The sequence below is a fragment of the Bombina bombina genome, chromosome 4, assembly GCF_027579735.1.
Source record: "Bombina bombina isolate aBomBom1 chromosome 4, aBomBom1.pri, whole genome shotgun sequence".
Taxonomy (NCBI): Eukaryota; Metazoa; Chordata; class Amphibia; order Anura; family Bombinatoridae; genus Bombina; species Bombina bombina.
This window is the reverse complement of record NC_069502.1, coordinates 780,560,720-780,583,616: the sequence shown is the minus strand read 5'-3', so window position 1 is coordinate 780,583,616 and position 22,897 is coordinate 780,560,720. Positions and strand designations below refer to the sequence as shown.

General features: G+C 40.6%; 1 protein-coding gene across 2 annotated transcripts in view; it reads right to left on the bottom strand.

The window, feature by feature from the left end:
* Window positions 1-15,592: 15,592 nt before the first annotated feature.
* The window catches only part of ABCB10 (ATP binding cassette subfamily B member 10), a 332,203-nt gene continuing 324,898 nt past the window's right edge, over window positions 15,593-22,897 (bottom strand). The window contains exon 13 of one of the 2 annotated variants that reach the window (XM_053711149.1): window positions 15,593-16,586. In XM_053711149.1, coding sequence (XP_053567124.1) covers window positions 16,325-16,586 — 262 coding nt within the window. In that variant the 3' untranslated portion in view covers window positions 15,593-16,324. The remainder of the gene's footprint in view (window positions 16,587-22,897) is intronic. The other variant, XM_053711150.1, reaches the window with a different exon arrangement.

Sequence of the window (22,897 nt, the reverse complement as noted above, 5' to 3'; positions counted from 1 at the left end):
CTTGACTCCATCCTCAACCCGAAAAGGCCCCACAAGCTCATCTTTGATGATACCAGCCCAAACCAGTACTCCACCTCCACCTTGCTGGCGTCTGAGTCGGACTGGAGCTCTCTACCCTTTACCAATCCAGCCACGGGCCCATCCATCTGGCCCATCAAGACTCACTCTCATTTCATCAGTCCATAAAACCTTAGAAAAATCAGTCTTGAGATATTTCTTGGCCCAGTCTTGACGTTTCAGCTTGTGTGTCTTGTTCAGTGGTGGTCGTCTTTCAGCCTTTCTTACCTTGGCCATGTCTCTGAGTATTGCACACCTTGTGCTTTTGGGCACTCCAGTGATGTTGCAGCTCTGAAATATGGCCAAACTGATGGCAAGTGGCATCTTGGCAGCTGCACGCTTGACTTTTCTCAGTTCATGGGCAGTTATTTTGCGCCTTGGTTTTTCCACACGCTTCTTGCGACCCTGTTGACTATTTTGAATGAAACGCTTGATTGTTCGATGATCACGCTTCAGAAGCTTTGCAATTTTAAGAGTGCTGCATCCCTCTGCAAGATATCTCACTATTTTTGACTTTTCTGAGCCTGTCAAGTCCTTCTTTTGACCCATTTTGCCAAAGGAAAGGAAGTTGCCTAATAATTATGCACACCTGATATAGGGTGTTGATGTCATTAGACCACACCCCTTCTCATTACAGAGATGCACATCACCTAATATGCTTAATTGGTAGTAGGCTTTCGAGCCTATACAGCTTGGAGTAAGACAACATGCATAAAGAGGATGATGTGGTCAAAATACTCATTTGCCTAATAATTCTGCACTCCCTGTATGAATCTTTGGCAAATGATAGTAATATGTCATATTCGGTTTGGGTGGTATTAAAAAAATCTCTCTCCTTCTTAGTGACTATTCCCTACAAGTAAGCTCCATCAATTCATTTAATTAGTATTTTTAGATAGTTCCCTGTAGGATCAAAAGGTCAATCTTTTGTAATGATTCTTGTCCAAGAGGATCCTATTTGTTTCTTTTGAAAATCTTGTAAAACAACCCCTCCACCCTAGCTAGCCTCTTCCAGGAGAGGTGTTAGGGGTTAATAGAATTCTAACCTAAAATGTTTGATGGTATGAAACATCAAACCCATCAATCCTAAATATGGTTCAACACATGTGTAAGAAACCCTTTTTATTGGCATTTTGTATATTACATTTTTTATTTTTTTGCAATTCAATAGATTTTTCTTCTGGCTTAAAGTGACATGAAACTCAAAATTTTTCTTTCATTATTTAGGTAGAACATACATTTTTAAACAACTTTCCAGTTGACTTTTATCATCAAATTTGTTTCATTCTCTTGGTATCATTTGTTGAAGGAGCAGCAATGCACTACTGGTTTCTAACTGAACACATGGGTGAGCCAATGACAGTCGGTATATATATATATATATATATATATATATATATATATATATATATATATACATGCAGCCACCAATCAGCAGCTAGAACCTATGTTCTTTGCTGCTCCTTAGCTTTCCAAGATAAACCTTTCAGTAAAGGTTAAAGGGACACTGAACCCAAATTTTTGGTGATTCAGATAGAACACATGCAATTTTAAGCAACTTTCTAATTTGCTCCTATTATCAATTTTTCTTAGTTCTCTTGCTATCTTTATTTGAAAAAGAAAGTCCAGAACCTTGGACAGCACTTGTTTATTGGTGGAGGAATTTATCAACCAATCAGCAAGAACAACTTAGGTTGTTCACCAAAGTGGGCCGGCATCTAAACTTACATTCCTGCTTTTCAAATAACGATACCAAGAGAATGAAGAACATTTGCTAATAGGAGTAAATTAGAAAGTTGCTTAAAATTGCATGCTCTATCTAAATCACAAAAGAAAAAAATTGGGTTCAGTGTGCCTTTAACAAGAGAAGGAAGCAAATTAAATAATAGAAGTAAATTGGAAAGTTGTTTAAAATTATTTAAATAATGACTATCTAATTATGACTTTACTGTCCCTTTAATTACTATTACAAACCACAAACTCTTCACAGTCAAGTAACATAAGCTTTGCACAATGCTATTAACATCTGTATTAATTAAATAACAACATGTACTATGACAAAGTTCTACTGGGAATCCTTATTGGGGACATCGACATCCTCAAACGAGACCTCTCTTCGAGCGAATAGGTAACACTCTAACTTAAAGGGACACTAAACCCAAAATGTTTCTGTCATGATTCAGGTAGAAAATACAATTTTAAACAACATTCCAATTTACTTCTATTATCTAATTTGCTTAATTCTTTAGATATCCTTTGTTGAAGATATAGTAATGCACATGGGTGAGCCAATCGCATGAAGCATCTATGTGCAGCAACCAATCAGCAGCTACTGATGCTATCTATATATGCTTTTCAGCAAAGGATATCAAGAGAATGAAGCAAATTAGATAATAGAAGTAAATTAGAAAGTTGTTTAAAATCACATGCTCTTTCTGAATCATGAAAGAAAAAAACATAATTTATGTAAGAACTTACCTGATAAATTCATTTCTTTCATATTAGCAAGAGTCCATGAGCTAGTGACGTATGGGATATACATTCCTACCAGGAGGGGCAAAGTTTCCCAAACCTCAAAATGCCTACAAATACACCCCTCACCACACCCACAAATCAGTTTAACGAATAACCAAGAAGTGCGAAAGCATAAAAAAAATAAGGAATTGGAAATAATTGTGCTTTATACAAAAAAATCATAACCACCACAAAAAAGGGGTGGGCCTCATGGACTCTTGCTAATATGAAAGAAATGAATTTATCAGGTAAGTTCTTACATAAATTATGTTTTCTTTGATGTAATTAGCAAGAGTCCATGAGCTAGTGACATATGGGATAATGACTACCCAAGATGTGGATCTTTCCACGCAAGAGTCACGAGAGAGGGAGGGATAAAATAAAGACAGCCAATTCCTGCTGAAAACAATCCACACCCAAAATAAAGTTTAAATGAAAACATAAGCAGAAGATTCAAACTGAAACAGCTGCCTGAAGTACTTTTCTACCAAAAACTGCATCAGAAGAAGAAAACACATCAAAATGGTAGAATTTAGTAAAAGTATGCAAAGAGGACCAAGTTGCTGCTTTGCAAATCTGATCAACCGAAGCCTCATTCCTAAACGCCCAGGAAGTAGAAACTGACCTAGTAGAATGAGCTGTAATCCTTTGAGGCGGAGTTTTACCCGACTCGACATAAGCATGATGAATTAAAGATTTCAACCAAGATGCCAAAGAAATGGCAGAGGCCTTCTGACCTTTCCTAGAACCGGAAAAGTTAACAAATAGACTAGAAGTCTTTCGGAAAGTCTTAGTAGCTTCAACATAATATTTCAAAGCTCTAACCACATCCAAAGAATGCAATGATTTCTCCTTAGAATTCTTAGGAGTAGGACATAATGAAGGAACCACAATCTCTCTACTAATGTTGTTGGAATTCACAACCTTAGGTAAAAATTCAAAAGAAGTTCGCAACACCGCCTTATCCTGAAAAATTAAAAAAGGAGACTCACAAGAAAGAGCAGATAATTCAGAAACTCTTCTGGCAGAAGAGATGGCCAAAAGGAACAAAACTTTCCAAGAAAGTAATTTAATGTCCAATGAATGCATAGGTTTGGTTCTGGGGGCTTGAAGAGCCCCCAGAACCAAATTCAAACTCCAAGGAGGAGAAATTGACTTAATGACAGGTTTTATACGCACCAAAGCTTGTACAAAACAATGAATATCAGGAAGATTAGCAATCTTTCTGTGAAAAAGAACAGAAAGAGCAGAGATTTGTCCTTTCAAGGAACTTGCTTTATCCAAACCATCCTGAAGAAACTGTAAAATTCTTGGAATTCTAAAAGAATGCCAGGAAAACTGATGAGAAAGACACCAAGAAATATGTCTTCCAGACTCTATAATATATCTCCCTAGATACAGATTTACGAGCCTGTAACATAGTATTAATCACAGAGTCAGAGAAACCTCTTTGACTAAGAATCAAGTGTTCAATCTCCATACCTTTAAATTTAAGGATTTGAGATCCTGATGGAAAAAAAGGACCTTGAGACAGAAGGTCTGGTCTTAACGGAAGAGTCCACGGTTGGCAAGAAGCCATCCGGACAAGATCCGCATACCAAAACCTGTGAGGCCATGCTGGAGCTACCAGCAGAACAAACGAGCATTCCTTCAGAATCTTGGAGATCACTCTTGGAAGAAGAACTAGAGGCGGAAAGATATAGGCAGGATGATACTTCCAAGGAAAAGACAATGCATCCACTGCTTCAGCTTGAGGATCCCTGGATCTGGAAAGATACCTGGGAAGTTTCTTGTTTAGATGAGAGGCCATCAGATCTATTTCTGGAAGCCCCCACATTTGAACAATCTGAAGAAATACCTCTGGGTGAAGAGACCATTCGCCCGGATGCAACGTTTGGCGACTGAGATAATCCGCTTCCCAATTGTCTATACCTGGGATATGAACCGCAGAGATTAGACAGGAGCTGGATTCCGCCCAAACCAGAATTCGAGATACTTCTTTCATAGCTAGAGGACTGTGAGTCCCTCCTTGATGATTGATGTATGCTACAGTTGTGACATTGTCTGTCGGAAAACAAATGAACGATTCTCTCTTCAGAAGAGGCCAAGACTGAAGAGCTCTGAAAATTGCACGGAGTTCCAAAATATTGATCGGTAATCTCACCTCCTGAGATTACCAAACCCCTTGTGCCGTCAGAGACAGCTCCCCAACCTGTAAGACTTGCATCTGTTGAAATTACAGTCCAGGTCGGAAGAACAAAAGAAGCCCCCTGAATTAAACGATGATGATCTGTCCACCACGTCAGAGAGTGTCGTACAATCGGTTTTAAAGATATTAATTGAGATATCTTTGTGTAATCCCTGCACCATTGGTTCAGCATACAGAGCTGAAGAGGTCGCATGTGAAAACGAGCAAAGGGGATCGCGTCCGATGCAGCAGTCATAAGACCTAGAATTTCCATGCATAAGGCTACCGAAGGGAATGATTGTGACTGAAGGTTTCGACAAGCTGATATCAATTTTAGACGTCTCTTGTCTGTCAAAGATAGAGTCATGGACACTGAATCTATCTGGAAACCCAAAAAGGTTACCCTTGTCTGAGGAATCAATTAACTTTTTAGTAAATTGATCCTCCAACCATGATCTTGAAGAAACAACACAAGTCGATTCGTATGAGATTCTGCTAAATGTAAAGACTGAGCAAGTACCAAGATATCGTCCAAATAAGGAAATACCACAATACCCTGTTCTCTGATTACAGACAGAAGGGCACCGAGAACCTTTGTAAAAATTCTTGGAGCTGTTGCTAGACCAAACGGTAGAGCCACAAACTGGTAATGCTTGTCTAGGAAAGAGAATCTCAGAAACTGAAAGTGATCTGGATGAATCGGAAGATGTAGATATGCATCCTGTATATCTATTGTAGACATATAATGCCCTTGCTGAACAAAAGGCAGTATAGTCCTTATAGTTACCATTTTGAATGTTGGAATCCTTACATAACGATTCAATATCTTTAGATCCAGAATTGGTCTGAAGGAATTCTCCTTCTTTGGTACAATGAAGAGATTTGAATAAAACCCCAGCCCCCGTTCCAGAACTGGAACTGGCATAATTACTCCAGCCAACTCTAGATCTGAAACACATTTCAGAAATGCTTGAGCCTTCGCTGGATTTACTGGGACACGGGAAAGAAAAAATCTCTTTGCAGGAGGTCTTATTTTGAAGCCAATTCTGTACCCTTCTGAAACAATGTTCTGAATCCAAAGATTGTGAACAGATTTGATCCAAATTTCTTTGAAAAAACGTAATCTGCCCCCTACCAGTTGAGCTGGAATGAGGGCCGCACCTTCATGTGGACTTAGAAGCTGGCTTTGATTTTCTAGAAGGCTTGGATTTATTCCAGACTGGAGATGGTTTCCAAACTGATACCGCTCCTGAGGATGAAGGATCAGGTTTCTGTTCCTTGTTGTGACGAAAGGAACGAAAACAATTATTAGACCTGAATTTACCTTTAGATTTTTTATCCTGTGGTAAAAAAGTTCCTTTCCCTCCAGTAACAGTTGAAATAATAGAATCCAACTGAGAACCAAATAATTTATTACCCTGGAAAGAAAGGGAAAGCAGAGTAGACTTAGAAGACATATCAGCATTCCAAGTTTTAAGCCATAAAGCTCTTCTAGCTAAAATAGCTAGAGACATATACCTGACATCAACCCTAATGATATCAAAGATGGCATCACAAATAAAATTATTAGCATGTTGAAGAAGAATAATAATGCTATGAGAATTATGATCTGTGACTTTTTGCGCTAAAGCTTCCAACCAAAAAATTGAAGCTGCAGCAACATCCGCCAAAGATATAGCAGGTCTAAGAAGATTACCTGAACACAAATAGGCTTTTCTTAGAAAGGATTCAATTTTCCTATCTAAAGGATCCTTAAAGGAAGTACCATCTGCCGTAGGAATCGTAGTACGCTTAGCAAGAGTAGAGACAGCCCCATCAACCTTAGGGATTTTGTCCCAAAACTCTAATCTGTCAGATGGCACAGGATATAATTGCTTAAAACATTTAGAGGGAGTGAATGAATTACCCAAATTATTCCATTCCCTGGAAATTACTTCAGAAATAGCACTAGGAACAGGAAAAACTTCTGGAATAACTACAGGAGATTTAAAAACCTTATCTAAATGTTTAGATTTAGTATCAAGAGGACCAGAATCCTCAATTTCTAAAGCAATTAGAACTTCTTTAAGTAAAGAACGAATAAATTCCATTTTAAATAAATATGAAGATTTATCAGCATCAACCTCTGAGACAGAATCCTCTGAACCAAAAGAACCATTATCAGAATCAGAATGATGATGTTCATTTAAAAATTCATCTGAACAATGAGAAGTTTTAAAAGATTTTTGATGTTTACTAGAAGGAGGAATAACAGACAAAGCCTTCTTAATGGATTCAGAAACAAAATCTCTTATGCTATCAGGAACACTCTGAGTATTAGATGTTGACGGAACAGCAACAGGTAATGGAACTTTACTAAAGGAAATTTTATCTGCATTAACAAGTTTGTCATGACATTCAATACAAACAACAGCTGGAGGAACAGATACCAAAAGTTTACAGCAGATACACTTAGCTTTGGTAGCTCCAGCACCAGGCAGCGATTTTCCTGAAGTATCTTCTGCAACGTGGGACATCTTGCAATATGTAAAAGAAAAAACAACATATAAAGCAAAATAGATCAAATTCCTTAAATGACAGTTTCAGGAATGGGAAAAAATGCCAGTGAACAAGCTTCTAGCAACCAGAAGCAATAAATAATGAGACTTAAATAATGTGGAGACAAAAAGTGACGCCCATATTTTTTTAGCGCCAAATAAGACGCCCACATTATTTGGCGCCTAAATGCTTTTGGCGCCAAAAATTACGCCACATCCGGAACGCCGACACTTTTGACGCAAAAAAACGTCAAAAAAATGACGCAACTTCCGGCGACACGTATGACACCGGAAACAGAAAAAAAATTTTGCGCCAAAAAAGTCCGCGCCAAGAATGACGCAATAAAATGAAGCATTTTCAGCCCCCGCGAGCCTAACAGCCCACAGGGAAAAGTCAAATTTTTAAGGTAAGAAAAAATGATTGAATCAAATGCATTATCCCAAATATGAAACTGACTGTCTGAAAAACATAATTTATGCTTACCTGATAAATTCCTTTCTTCTGTAGTGTGATCAGTCCACGGGTCATCATTACTTCTGGGATTTTACTCCTCCCCAACAGGAAGTGCAAGAGGATTCACCCAGCAGAGCTGCATATAGCTCCTCCCCTCTACGTCACTCCCAGTCATTCGACCAAGGACCAACGAGAAAGGAAAAGCCAAGGGTGAAGTGGTGACTGGAGTATAAATTAAAAAATATTTACCTGCCTTAAAAACAGGGTGGGCCGTGGACTGATCACACTACAGAAGAAAGGAATTTATCAGGTAAGCATAAATTATGTTTTCTTCTGTTAAGTGTGATCAGTCCACGGGTCATCATTACTTCTGGGATACCAATACCAAAGCAAAAGTACACGGATGACGGGAGGGATAGGCAGGCTCTTTATACAGAAGGAACCACTGCCTGAAGAACCTTTCTCCCAAAAATAGCCTCCGATGAAGCAAAAGTGTCAAATTTGTAAAATTTGTAAAAAGTATGAAGCGAAGACCAAGTTGCAGCCTTGCAAATCTGCTCAACAGAGGCCTCATTCTTGAAGGCCCAAGTGGAAGCCACAGCTCTAGTAGAATGAGCTGTAATTCTTTCAGGAGGCTGCTGTCCAGCAGTCTCATAAGCTAAACGAATTATGCTACGAAGCCAAAAAGAAAGAGAGGTAGCAGAAGCTTTTTGACCTCTCCTCTGCCCAGAGTAAACGACAAACAGAGAAGACGTTTGTCGAAATTCCTTAGTTGCCTGTAAGTAAAACTTTAGAGCACGGACTACATCCAGGTTGTGCAGTAGACGTTCCTTCTTCGAAGAAGGATTTGGGCACAAAGAAGGAACAACAATCTCTTGATTGATATTCCTGTTAGTCACTACCTTAGGTAAGAACCCAGGTTTAGTACGCAGAACTACCTTATCCGAATGAAAAATCAAATAAGGAGAATCACAATGTAAGGCTGATAATTCAGAGACTCTTCGAGCCGAGGAAATAGCCATTAAAAATAGAACTTTCCAAGATAACAACTTTATATCAATGGAATGAAGGGGTTCAAACGGAACGCCCTGTAAAACAGTAAGAACAAGGTTTAAACTCCATGGTGGAGCAACAGTTTTAAACACAGGCTTAATCCTGGCCAAAGCCTGACAAAAAGCCTGGACGTCAGGAACCTCTGACAGACGTTTGTGTAACAGAATGGACAGAGCTGAGATCTGCCCCTTTAATGAACTAGCAGATAAACCCTTTTATAAACCTTCTTGTAGAAAAGACAATATCCTAGGAATCCTAACCTTACTCCAAGAGTAACCTTTGGATTCACACCAATATAGGTATTTACGCCATATCTTATGGTAAATCTTTCTGGTAACAGGCTTCCTAGCCTGTATTAAGGTATCAATAACTGACTCAGAAAACCCACGTCTTGATAAAATCAAGCGTTCAATTTCCAAGCAGTCAGCTTCAGAGAAGTTAGATTTTGATGTTTGAAGGGACCCTGTATCAGAAGGTCCTGTTTCAGAGGTAGAGACCAAGGTGGACAGGATGACATGTCCACCAGGTCTGCATACCAAGTCCTGCGTGGCCACGCAGGTGCTATTAGAATCACTGATGCTCTCTCTTGTTTGATTCTGGCAATCAATCGAGGAAGCATCGGGAAGGGTGGAAACACGTAAGCCATCCTGAAGTCCCAAGGTGCTGTCAGGGCATCTATCAGGACTGCTCCTGGATCCCTGGATCTGGACCCGTAACGAGGAAGCTTGGCGTTCTGTCGAGACGCCATGAGATCTATCTCTGGTTTGCCCCAACGTCGAAGTATTTGGGCAAAGACCTCCGGATGGAGTTCCCACTCCCCCGGATGAAAAGTCTGACGACTTAAGAAATCCGCTTCCCAGTTCTCCACCCCCGGGATGTGGATTGCTGACAGGTGGCAAGAGTGAGACTCTGCCCAGCGAATTATCTTTGATACTTCCATCATAGCTAGGGAGCTTCTTGTCCCTCCCTGATGGTTGATGTAAGCTACAGTCGTGATGTTGTCCGACTGAAACCTGATGAACCCCCGAGTTGTTAACTGGGGCCAAGCCAGGAGGGCATTGAGAACTGCTCTCAATTCCAGAATGTTTATTGGCAGGAGACTCTCCTCCTGACTCCATTGTCCCTGAGCCTTCAGAGAATTCCAGACGGCACCCCAACCTAGAAGGCTGGCGTCTGTTGTTACAATTGTCCAGTCTGGTCTGCTGAATGGCATCCCCCTGGACAGATGTGGCCGAGAAAGCCACCATAGAAGAGAATTTCTGGTCTCTTGATCCAGATTCAGAGAAGGGGATAAGTCTGAGTAATCCCCATTCCACTGACTTAGCATGCACAGTTGCAATGGTCTGAGGTGTAAGCGTGCAAAGGGTACTATGTCCATTGCCGCTACCATTAAGCCGATTACCTCCATGCATTGAGCCACTGACGGGTGTTGAATGGAATGAAGGGTGCGGCAAGCACTTTGAAGTCTTGTTAGCCTGTCCTCTGTCAGGTAAATCTTCATTTCTACAGAATCTATCAGAGTCCCCAGGAAGGGAACTCTTGTGAGTGGAACGAGTGAACTTTTCTTTTCGTTCACCTTCCATCCATGTGACCTTAGAAATGCCAGTACTAACTCTGTATGAGACTTGGCAGTTTGAAAGCTTGAAGCTTGTATCAGAATGTCGTCTAGGTATGGAGCTACCGAGATTCCCCGCGGTCTTAGTACCGCCAGAAGAGCACCCAGAACCTTTGTGAAGATTCTTGGAGCTGTAGCCAATCCGAATGGAAGAGCCACAAACTGGTAATGCCTGTCTAGGAAGGCAAACCTTAGGTACCGGTAATGATCTTTGTGAATCGGTATGTGAAGGTAAGCATCTTTTAAATCTACAGTGGTCATGTACTGACCCTCTTGGATCATAGGTAAAATTGTCCGAATAGTCTCCATCTTGAACGATGGAACTCTTAGGAATTTGTTTAGGATCTTTAAGTCCAGGATTGGTCTGAAAGTTCCCTCTTTTTTGGGAACCACAAACAGATTTGAGTAAAACCCCTGTCCCTGTTCCGATCGTGGAACTGGATGGATTACTCCCATTAACAAGAGCTCTTGTACGCAGCGTAGAAACTCCTCTTTCTTTGTCTGGATTGTTGACAACCTTGACAGATGAAATCTCTCTCTTGGAGGAGAGTATTTGAAGTCCAGAAGGTATCCCTGAGATATTATCTCTAGCGCCCAGGGATCCTGAACATCTCTTGCCCAAGCCTGGGCGAAGAGAGAAAGTCTGCCCCCCACTAGATCCGATCCCGGATCGGGGGCCCTCAATTCATGCTGTTTTAGGGGCAGCAGCAGGTTTCCTGGTCTGCTTGCCCTTGTTCCAGGACTGGTTAGGTTTCCAGCCTTGCCTGTAGCGAGCAACAGCTCCTTCCTGTTTTGGTGCAGAGGAAGTTGATGCTGCTCCTGCTTTGAAATTACGAAAGGAACGAAAATTAGACTGTCTAGCCTTAGCTTTGGCTTTGTCCTGAGGCAGGGCATGGCCTTTACCTCCTGTAATGTCAGCGATAATCTCTTTCAACCCGGGCCCGAATAAGGTCTGCCCTTTGAAAGGTATATTAAGCAATTTAGACTTAGAAGTAACATCAGCTGACCAGGATTTTAGCCACAGCGCCCTGCGTGCCTGAATGGCGAATCCTGAATTCTTCGCCGTAAGTTTAGTAAGATGTACTACGGCCTCCGAAATGAATGAATTAGCTAGTTTAAGGACTCTAAGCCTGTCCTTAATGTCGTCCATAGTAGCTGAACCAATGTTCTCTTCCAGAGACTCAATCCAGAATGCCGCTGCAGCCGTGATCGGCGCAATGCATGCAAGGGGTTGCAATATAAAACCTTGTTGAACAAACATTTTCTTAAGGTAACCCTCTAACTTTTTATCCATTGGATCTGAAAAAGCACAGCTATCCTCCACCGGGATAGTGGTACGCTTAGCTAAAGTAGAAACTGCTCCCTCCACCTTAGGGACCGTTTGCCATAAGTCCCTTGTGGTGGCGTCTATTGGAAACATTTTTCTAAATATCGGAGGGGGTGAGAACGGCACAACGGGTCTATCCCACTCCTTAGTAACAATTTCAGTAAGTCTCTTAGGTATAGGAAAAACCTCAGTACTCGTCGGTACCGCAAAATATTTATCCAACCTACACATTTTCTCTGGTATTGCAACTGTGTTACAATCATTCAGAGCCGCTAACACCTCCCCTAGTAATACACGGAGGTTTTCCAGTTTAAATTTAAAATTTGAGATATCTGAATCCAGTCTGTTTGGATCAGAACCGGCACCCACAGAATGAAGTTCTCCGTCCTCATGTTCTGCCACCTGTGACGCAGTGTCTGACATGGCCCTAATATTATCAGCGCACTCTGTTCTCACCCCAGAGTGATCACGCTTACCTCTTAGTTCTGGTAATTTAGCCAAAACCTCAGTCATAACAGTAGCCATATCCTGTAATGTGATTTGTAATGGCCGCCCAGATGTACTCGGCGCTACAATATCACGCACCTCCCTCTGAGCGGGAGATGCAGGTACTGACACGTGAGGCGAGTTAGTCGGCATAACTCTCCCCTCGTTGTTTGGTGAAATTTGTTCAATTTGTACAGATTGACTTTTATTTAAAGTAGCATCAATACAGTTAGTACATAAATTTCTATTGGGCTCCACTTTGGCATTGCAACAAATGACACAGGTATCATCCTCTGAATCAGACATGTTTAACACACTAGCAAATAAACTTGCAACTTGGAAATACAATTCAATTAGAATAATATTAAAAACGTACTGTGCCTTTAAGAAGCACAGAAGATCTATGACAGTTGAAAATTAATAAATTGAAACAGTTATAGCCTCAATCCTTGTAAACAACACAACTTTAGCAAAGGTTTAATCCCATTAGCAAAGATAACAAATTCTGAAAGCAGGAAACAAATTACAGAATAAACGTTTTTTATCTCAGTCAACTATAATTCTCACAGCTCTGCTGAGAGAAATTACCTCCCTCAAAATAAGTTTTGAAGACCCCTGAGCTCTGTAGAGATGAACCGGATCATGTAGGAAATACAATGAGTTGCTGACTGAAATATCTGATGCGTAGCAAAAGCGCCAAAAAACGGCCCCTCCCCCTCACACACAGTAGTGAGAGAGAACAGAAACTGTCAGAAAAAAGATTAAGCAACTGCCAAGTGGAAAAATAGTGCCCAAACATTTATTCACTCAGTACCTCAGCAAATGAAAACGATTTTACATTCCAGCAAAAACGTTAAACATAATCTCTAGTTATTAAACAGCTTTATGTATTTCTTACAGTGTAATTCTAGTGAAGTACCATTCCCCAGAATACTGAAGTGTAAAGTATACATACATGACATTATATCGGTATGGCAGGATTTTCTCATCAATTCCATTGTCAGAAAATAAAAGCTGCTACATACCTCTATGCAGATTCATCTGCCCGCTGTCCCCTGATCTGAAGTTTACCTCTCCTCAGATGGCCGAGAAACAGCAATATGATCTTAACTACTCCGGCTAAAATCATAGCAAAAACTCTGGTAGATTCTCCTTCAAACTCTGCCAGAGAGATAATAACACACTCTGGTGCTATTTTAAAATAACAAACTTTTGATTGAAGATATAAAACTAAGTATAATCACCATAGTCCTCTCACACATCCTATCTAGTCGTTGGGTGCAAGAGAATGACTGGGAGTGACGTAGAGGGGAGGAGCTATATGCAGCTCTGCTGGGTGAATCCTCTTGCACTTCCTGTTGGGGAGGAGTAAAATCCCAGAAGTAATGATGACCCGTGGACTGATCACACTTAACAGAAGAAATAAGGAATGTTGAACATCCTGAGTCAAGGCAAATAAATGTTTGAATACATATATTTAGAACTTTATTAAAAAAGTGCCTAACCATAGCTTAGAGTGTCACAGAAAATAAGACTTACTTACCCCAGGACACTCATCTACATGTAGTAGAAAGCCAAACCAGTACTGAAACGAAAATCAGCAGAGGTAATGGTATATATATATAAGAGTATATCGTCGATCTGAAAAGGGAGGTAAGAGATGAATCTCTACGACCGATAACAGAGAACCTATGAAATAGACCCCGTAGAAGGAGATCATTGCATTCAAATAGGCAATACTCTCCTCACATCCCTCTGACATTCACTGCACGCTGAGAGGAAAACCGGGCTCCAACCTGCTGCGGAGCGCATATCAACGTAGAACTAACACAAACTTACTTCACCACCTCCATAGGAGGCAAAGTTTGTAAAACTGATTTGTGGGTGTGGTGAGGGGTGTATTTGTAGGCATTTTGAGGTTTGGGAAACTTTGCCCCTCCTGGTAGGAATGTATATCCCATACGTCACTAGCTCATGGACTCTTGCTAATTACATGAAAGAAATGTGGGTTTCATGTCCCTTTAAAGTGAATGTCAATTCAGATGAATCGGTGCCCGGTTTTGAATGTCAATTGAGATGAATCAGTGCCCGGTTTTTAATAATCCTATTAAAAACAAGGGCACTTTAATTCATAAAAATTTACATTTCACTCGTTTTCTTCAAATACTTAGCTTTTAATCTTCACAGCTGCTCCAGCGATTCCCCCGGCCGTCGGAAGCCTCTTCATACGTCAGAAATTACTAATCTGGCTTTCTCAAATCACGGCTTCCCCCCCGGGGGAATCATGGCCTGAGGCAACACTGTGAGGAAGCGGGATTCGTGATTTTGGATCCATGAAGAGGGCTTGCGAAGGGCGGAGAAAGCCCTGCAGCGGCAATCAGGACTAAAAGGTATTTGAAGAAAAGGAGTGAAATGTAAATTTTTATGTATTAAAGTGCCCTTGTTTTTAATAGGATTATTAAAAACAAGGGCACCGATTCATTTAAATTGACATTCACTTTAAATCAACCCTCATCCCTGGCATTGACAACCCAGCACCTCACAAACCTATCTACACTTTTAGGGGCTTGAGGGCCCGTGTTTCTGGCGAGTCTTCAGACTCACCAGAAACACCAGTTATGAAGCAGCGGTCTAAAGACCGCTGCTCCATGACCCTGTCCTCCTGCTCTGAGCAGGCAGACAGGAATCACAGGAAAATTCAACCTGATCGAGTACGATCGGGTTGATTTACACACCCTGCTGGCGGCCCCATTGGCCGCAAGTCTGCAGGGGGCGGCATGCCAATGGGCGAGTCTGCAGGGGGCGGCGTTGCACCAGCAGCTCTTTTGAGCTGCTGGTGCAATGCTGAATACAGAGAGCGTATTACTCTCCGCATTCAGCGATGTCTGTCGGAGCTGATCCGCACTGTCGGATCAGGTCCGACAGACATTTGTTAAATAGGCCTCTTAGCATCTCCACCCCCACCTTCTCCTTTTCTTCCTTTCTTTCTTCCTTTAACTTTCCATTCCCATCTAATCTCTTCAAGGTATGACTAAGGCAAAAGTTTACATGTTGTTCTTACTTTTTTTTTTCAGCAGGACATTAACTGCAGTTATGTTTATTATTCTATATGTTTAATTATTGGCCATGGACTTGTTTGAATCTTATTTTGCAAACAAAAGAGGACATTAGAGACTGACCAACTTTTCTTCTCTCCACTAAAGGGCATATGCCTGAAATGCTATGCTATCCCAAAAACAATATATAACCTGCAATATTTGAAAACTACTTAGGAATCACTTGTAAGTTTTGCCAACTGATGTTATTGTATGTTTTGACAATCTTTAATAAAAACTATATTAAAAAAAAAAAAGAAAAATAATTTGTATTAATTAAAATGAATCTGAATTTTATTAAATATTGACTCCAGTTCTACCTTTGATATCTTTCCTCTGTGATTTACAATGTGTTGGTTGATTTGATATAATACTTGTGCATTTATTGGTTGAAAACATTTACTATAAACATTTAGCTTTAATATTTTGTATATAAAAACAATATATTTATTTATTACAGACAGCTTTACATTTTTAGAATATTCAAAACAATTTATAACAAGTTTCCAAATGTAGTCATATTTATGATAAATTATACACATTTAATAAGGTTTCCTTAAAATACTTCATAAGTAAAATAAAATTCAGTGTAAGCATTTCAAAAGCAGGAACAATTTACAGGAAGTAAAAAAAAAAAAACGTTTTTTTCACAAATCTGTAAACTCAGTCATTCTGAAACAAGTTTCAGCAGCATACATTAGAATCAAGATAAAAGGTGACACATATTGTAGAAAAACATAATTTTTAATCCAATGCAGTCATGCATTTTGAGTATTCAAATATACAACCAACATCATAAAAATCTATTTTATTCTTACTATCATGCTAAGGAATCCAGGTTTGCTAAAAGGCAGAACTTTATGAATTCCATAGAATAATAATGTAAATAATAAATGTAAATGAGTATTTTTAAAAACATTGATAAGAAAAATGTAATTGGTTAACAATCTATATATTTTTTGGCACTTCTCTTTTGAAAAAAAAAAAAAATGAAACTATTATGACTGTTTAGTTCGAATAGATTCTCTGCTTTTCATGAAAACGGACTGTTTATCCATAAGTTTGGTAAACACTCCATTAGGATTTGCCAGGAGTTCTTCATGTTTTCCACACTCCACAACTTGACCCTGATCAAGAACTGCAACAGAATCAGCGTTTTGGATTGTAGACAGTCGATGGGCAATGATAAGAGTTGTCCTTCCATCCATAAGCCGGTCTAGAGCTTCTTGAACTAGATATTCGTTTTCAGCATCAAGGGCACTATGTTGATCAGAAAACAAAAAGATTGTGATAAATTAAATTATTGGAATATGAAAATATATATTTTGAAATAGGAAAAGCTAGTGAAACAATGTAAGTGAAATATCTGGATTTAATTTAACACAACAAACCAAAACATTGGGTTATTATTGAGTAAAATTAGTTGCTCCCTTAAAAGGGACATGAAACCCCACATTTTTCTTTCACAATTTAGAAAGAGCATGCAATTTTAAACAACTTTCCAATTTACTTCTAGTATTTCCAATTTACTTCTAGTATCCTTTGCTGAAAGGTTTATCTAGGTATGCTCAGGAGCAGCAAATAACCTAGGTTCTAGCTGCTGATTGGTGGCTGCATATATATATATATAAACATATATACACACACACACACAGTATATATATATATATATATATATATATATAAAAACACACACTTACACACACACTCCGATTGTCATTGGCTAACCCATGTGTTCATTTAGAAACCAGTAGTGCATTGCTGCTCCTTCAACAAATGATACCAAACAAATGAAGTAATACAAAGTACACTGGAAAGTTGTTTAAAATTGTATGGTCTACCTAAATCATGAAAGAAAATTTTTAAGTTTCATGTCCGTTTAAGGTTTCCATTCTTAAATGACATAGGCAAATTTAGCATTTTTGCTCACCATTGCATAACCACTCTCTAGTTAAGTGCATCCATACATATTATACACCTTTTTTAACACACAAACATGCCTTTCTTGTGGCACCCTATAGGGGTATAAAAAATACAAATAAATAGGAATTTAATATTGGAAAATGGGGCAAAAATTAAAACATTTTTGCAGTTTTCTTTATAACCCTTTCTACAAAACTAGTGAAGTTAAAGAAATATACCTCCAAATAAAATCATTATTTTATCCTGATTTTAAGAATACCCCATATGTCTAGGTCTTCAAGTAATTTATTGCAAATATTGACCAAATACTAAAAAGATGGCATTATTGGTTTAAAGTTAAAAAGGAAATTTATGCTTACCTGATAAATTTATTTCTTCTACGATATGACAAGTGCACGGATTTCATCCTTACTTGTGGGATTATCCTCCTGGTAACAGGAAGTGGCAAAGGGCACCACAGCAGAGCTGTATATATAGCTCCTCCCTTCCCTCCACCTCCAGTCATTCGACCGAAGTTAGGAAGAGAAAGGAAAAGCCAAAGGTGCAGAGGTGACTAAAGTTTAACAAAAATATAATATATACCTGTCTTAAAAAATGACAGGGAGGGCCGTGGACTCGTCATATTGTAGAAGAAATAAATTTATCAGGTAAGCATAAATTTCCTTTTCTTCTACAAGATATGACAAGTCCACGGATTTCATCCTTACTTGTGGGATACAATACCAAAGCAACAGGACACGGATGAAACGGGAGGGACAAGACAGGGAACTAAACGGAAGGCACCACTGCTTGAAGAACCTTTCTCCCAAAACCAGCCTCAGAAGAAGCAAAAGTATCAAATTTGTAAAATTTTGAAAAAGTATGAAGAGACGACCAAGTTGCAGCCTTGCAAATCTGTTCAACAGTAGCATCGTTTTTAAATGCCCATGAGGAAGCCACAGCCCTAGTAGAATGAGCCGTAATTCGTTCAGGAGGCTGCTGTCCAGCAGTCTCATATGCCAGACGGATGATACTCTTCAGTCAAAAAGAAAGAGAGGTAGCCGTAGCTTTCTGGCCCCTACGCCCTCCAGAAAAAACAGCAAATAATGAAGATGATTGACGAAAATCCTTAGTCGCCTGTAAGTAAAACATCAGGGCACGGACCACGTCCAAGTTATGCAACAGACGCTCCTTCTTTGAAGAAGGATTAGGACATAGAGAAGGAACAACAATTTCCTGATTAATATTCTTATTTGAAACAACCTTAGGAAGGAATCCAGGTTTGATACGTAAAACCACCTTATCAGAATGGAAGATAAGATAAGGCGAGTCACATTGTAACGCTGAACGCACAGAAACTCTACGAGCAGAAGAAATAGCAACCAAAATCAAAATTTTCCAAGATAACAACTTAATATCTATGGAATGCATGGGTTCAAACGGAACCCCTTGAAGAACTTTAATAACTAAATTCAAACTCCAGGGTGGAGCAATTGGTCTAAACACAGGCTTGATTCTGCTCAGAGCCTGACAAAAAGACTGAACGTCTGGAACCTCTGCCAAACGTTTGTGTAATAAAATGGATAAGGCAGATATTTGTCCCTTTAAGGAACTTGCGGATAACCCTTTCTCCAATCCTTCTTGGAGAAAAGACAGAATTCTGAGAATCCTAACTCTACTCCATGAGTAGCCCTTGGATTCGCACCAATAAAGATATTTACGCCATATCTTATGGTAGATCTTTCTAGTAACAGGCTTACGCGCCTGAATCAAAGTATCAATGACCGAATCAGAGAACCCCCGCTTAGATAAAATCAAGCGTTCAATCTCCAAGCAGTCAGCTGCAGAGAAACTAGACTGGGGTGTTGAAAAGGTCCCTGAATGAGAAGGTCCTGCCTCAATGGAAGCTTCCACGGCGGCAGAGAGGACATGTCCACTAGATCGGCATACCAAGTCCTGTGAGGCCACGCAGGCGCAATTAGAATGACTGAAGCCCTCTCCTGTTTGATCCAAGCAATCACCCAGGGAAGGAGAGTAAACGGTGGAAACAAATAAGCTAGGCTGAACGACCAAGGCACTGCCAAGGCATCTATCAGTTCGGCCTGAGGATCTCTTGATCTGGATCCGTATGTCGGGAGCTTGGCATTCTGACGAGACGCCATCAGATCCAATTCTGAACTGCCCCATCTGAGGATCAGAGTGGCAAAGACCTCTGGATGGAGTTCCCACTCCCCCGGATGAAAAGTCTGTCTGCTTAAAAAGTCCGCTTCCCAGTTGTCCACTCCTGGGATGTAGATTGCTGACAGATAACAAGAGTGAGCTTCCACCCACCGAATTATCTTGGATACTTCTGTCATCGCTAAGGAACTCCTTGTTCCTCCCTGATGATTGATGTAAGCCACAGTCGTGATGTTGTCCAACTGAAAGCGGATGAATTTGGCCGAAGCCAACTGAGGCCACGACTGAAGCGCATTGAATATTGCTCTCAATTCCAGAATGTTGATTGGAAGAAGAGACTCCGGCTGAGTCCACACACCCTGAGCCTTCAGGGAATTCCAGACTGCACCCCAGCCTAGAAGACTGGCGTCCGTAGTCACTATCACCCAAAAAGGTCTGCGGAAACACGTCACTTGGGACAGATGATCCGGCGACAACCACCAAAGAAGAGAGTCTCTTGTCTCCTGATCCAGATCTATCTGAGGAGACAAAATTGCATAATCTCCATTCCACTGCCTGAGCATACTCAGCTGTAGTGGTCTGAGATAAAATCGAGCAAACGGAATGATGTCCATCGCCGCCACCATCAATCCAATTACCTCCATGCACTGGGCCACTGATGGCCGAGGATTGGACTGAAGGGCTCGGCATGTATTCAGAATCTTTAACTTTCTGACCTCTGTCAGGAAAATTTTCATGGATATGGAATCTATTAGAGTTCCCAAGAAGGGAACCTTGGTTTGTGGAATTAATTAACTCTTTTCTAGATTTACCTTCCACCCGTGAGTCCTCAGAAAGGACAGAACCGTGTCTGTGTGAGACTTTGTCAGATGGTAAGACGACGCCTGGATCAGGATATCGTCCAGATAAGGAGCAACTGCAATACCCCGCGGCCTGAGAACCGCCAAAAGGGACCCTAGAACCTTCGTGAAGATCCTGGGTGCTGTGGCAAACCCAAAGGGGAGAGCCATGAACTGAAAATGTTTGTTCAGGAAGGCAAACCTTAGAAACTGATGATAATCCTTGTGGATAGGAATATGAAGGTATGCATCCTTTAAGTCCATGGTAGTCATATTGACCCTCCTGGATCAATGGCAGAATTGTTTGAATAGTCTCCATTTTGAAGGATGGGACTCTGAGAAACTTGTTTAGACTCTTTAGATCTAAAATGGGTCGAAACGTGCCCTCTCTTTTGGGAAACACGAAAAGATTTGAGTAAAACCCCTGTCCCTGTTCCAGTCTTGGAACGGGACAAATTACTCCCATAGTAGAGAGGTCTTTTACACAACGTAAGAACACCTCTCTTTTTGTCTGGTCTGCAGACAATCGTGAAAGAAGAAACCTCCCCCTTGGGAGAGAACTTTTGAATTCCAGCTGATACCCTTGGGACACGATCTCCAGTGTCCAAGGATCCTGAACATCTCTTACCCAAGCCTGGGCAAAGAGAGAGAGTGTTCCCCCTACAAGATCCGGTCCCGGATCAGGGGCCGCCCCTTCATGCTGTTTTGGAAGCAGCAGCGGGCTTTTTGGGTTGTTTACCCTTGTTCCAAGTCTGGTTGGGTCTCCAGACGGACTTGGTCTGGGCAAAATTCCCTTCCTGCTTGGTGGAAGACGAGGAAGAAAGAGGGGACTCCTTTAAAGTTCCGAAAGGAACGAAAATTATTTTGTTTACCCCTCAGTTTAGTAGTTCTATCCTGAGGTAGGAGATGACCCTTACCTCCCGTAATGTCAGAAATGATCTCCTTTAAGTCAGGCCCGAATAGGGTTTTCCCCTTGAAAGGAATAGCCAAAAGCTTTGACTTGGATGACACATCAGCAGACCAAGATTTTAACCATAACGCTCTATGCGCTAAAATAGCAAATCCGGCATTCTTAGCTGCCAATTTAGCAATCTGAAAGGCGGCATCTGTAATAAAAGAATTAGCCAGCTTAAGAGCCTTAATTCTATCTAAGATATCCTCTAAAGGAGTCTCAGTCTTAAGAGACTCTTCTAAAGCATCAAACCAGAAGGCTGCCGCAGTGGTAACTGGAACAATGCAGGTTGTTGGTTGTAAAAGGAAGCCCTGATGAATAAACAATTTCTTTAGAAGACCCTCCAATTTCTTATCCATAGGGTCTTTAAAAGCACAACTGTCTTCAATAGGAATAGTTGTACGCTTCGCCAGGGTAGATATAGCTCCTTCCACCTTAGGGACTGTTTGCCACGAGTCCCGAACAGTTTCAGATGGGATACATCTTCTTGAAATTAGGAGAGTGTGAGAACAGAATACCCGGTCTGTCCCATTCCCTCTTAATAATCTCTGAGATTCTCTTAGGAACCGGAAAAACATCAGTGTAAGCAGTGTAAGCAGGTACCTCTAAGTATTTGACCATCCAGAGTCACTAAAACCTCCCGAAGTAACAGGCGGAGGTGTTCAAGCTTAAATTTAAAGGACATGACGTCCGAGTCTGTCTGAGGTAACGCACTTCCCGAATCGGAAAGTTCCCCCTCAGACAGAAGTTCCCTGACCCCCAAATCAGATCCCTGTGAGGGTACATCAGAAATAGCTAATAAAGCATTAGAGGACTCAGTATTTACATTGACTTCTGTCCTACTGCATTTACCCTGTAACACTGGCAACTTAGATAATACCTCTGTAAGGGTAGTTGACACAACTGCAGCCATATCCTGCAGAGTAAAGGAATTAGACGCGGTTGAAGAACCAGGCGTCGCTTGGGTGGGCGTTAAAGGTTGTGACGCTTGGGGAGAAATTAGCGGTATACCCTGATTCTCCTCAGACTGAGAATCATCTTTAGACACATTTTCTTTACATAAAATCTGTGCTTTACATTGTAAGGCCCTCTCAGTACACGAGGGACAAAAAGTTAGAGGGGGTTCCACAGTGGCATCTAAACACAGAGCAAGGAGATTTCTCCTCAGTGTCAGACATGTTAAACAGACTAGCAATCTTATAATAGTCGTTCTTTTATTAAAAAAAATGTAGCTCTTAATTATAGTTAAAAGTTCATGCAGAAAAAAAAAAACTGTACTGCGCTTTTAAATTTCAAATGCGCCATTTTTTTTGAGACGTTCAAAAACGTGTTTATAGCAATAAAAATTATTTGGATGTGCCCAAAAACTCTCTGAGTATTGCATCCACTTGTTGAAATATGTCAGACCAATATAATAATGATTTTAACAATTAAATTATGTATTATCTTTAATTAGGCCCCTGCACCACGCCACAGCTCTGCTGTGGCGCCTGCCTGCCCCCGGAATGTAACTGCTGCTACTCGAGGAGCTTTTCAGGCCCTTTGGAAGTCCGGATAACTTAGGCCCCATCAGAGATCAGGACTCTGTCGCCCATGCGATCCGGCTGAACTGCGCGTCTGAGCGCGCAAAATAGGCCCCGCCCACCGTGGGCGTTATTCAAGCTCGGTAAGACCCGCATGGGTCATAACAAAAAATAAAC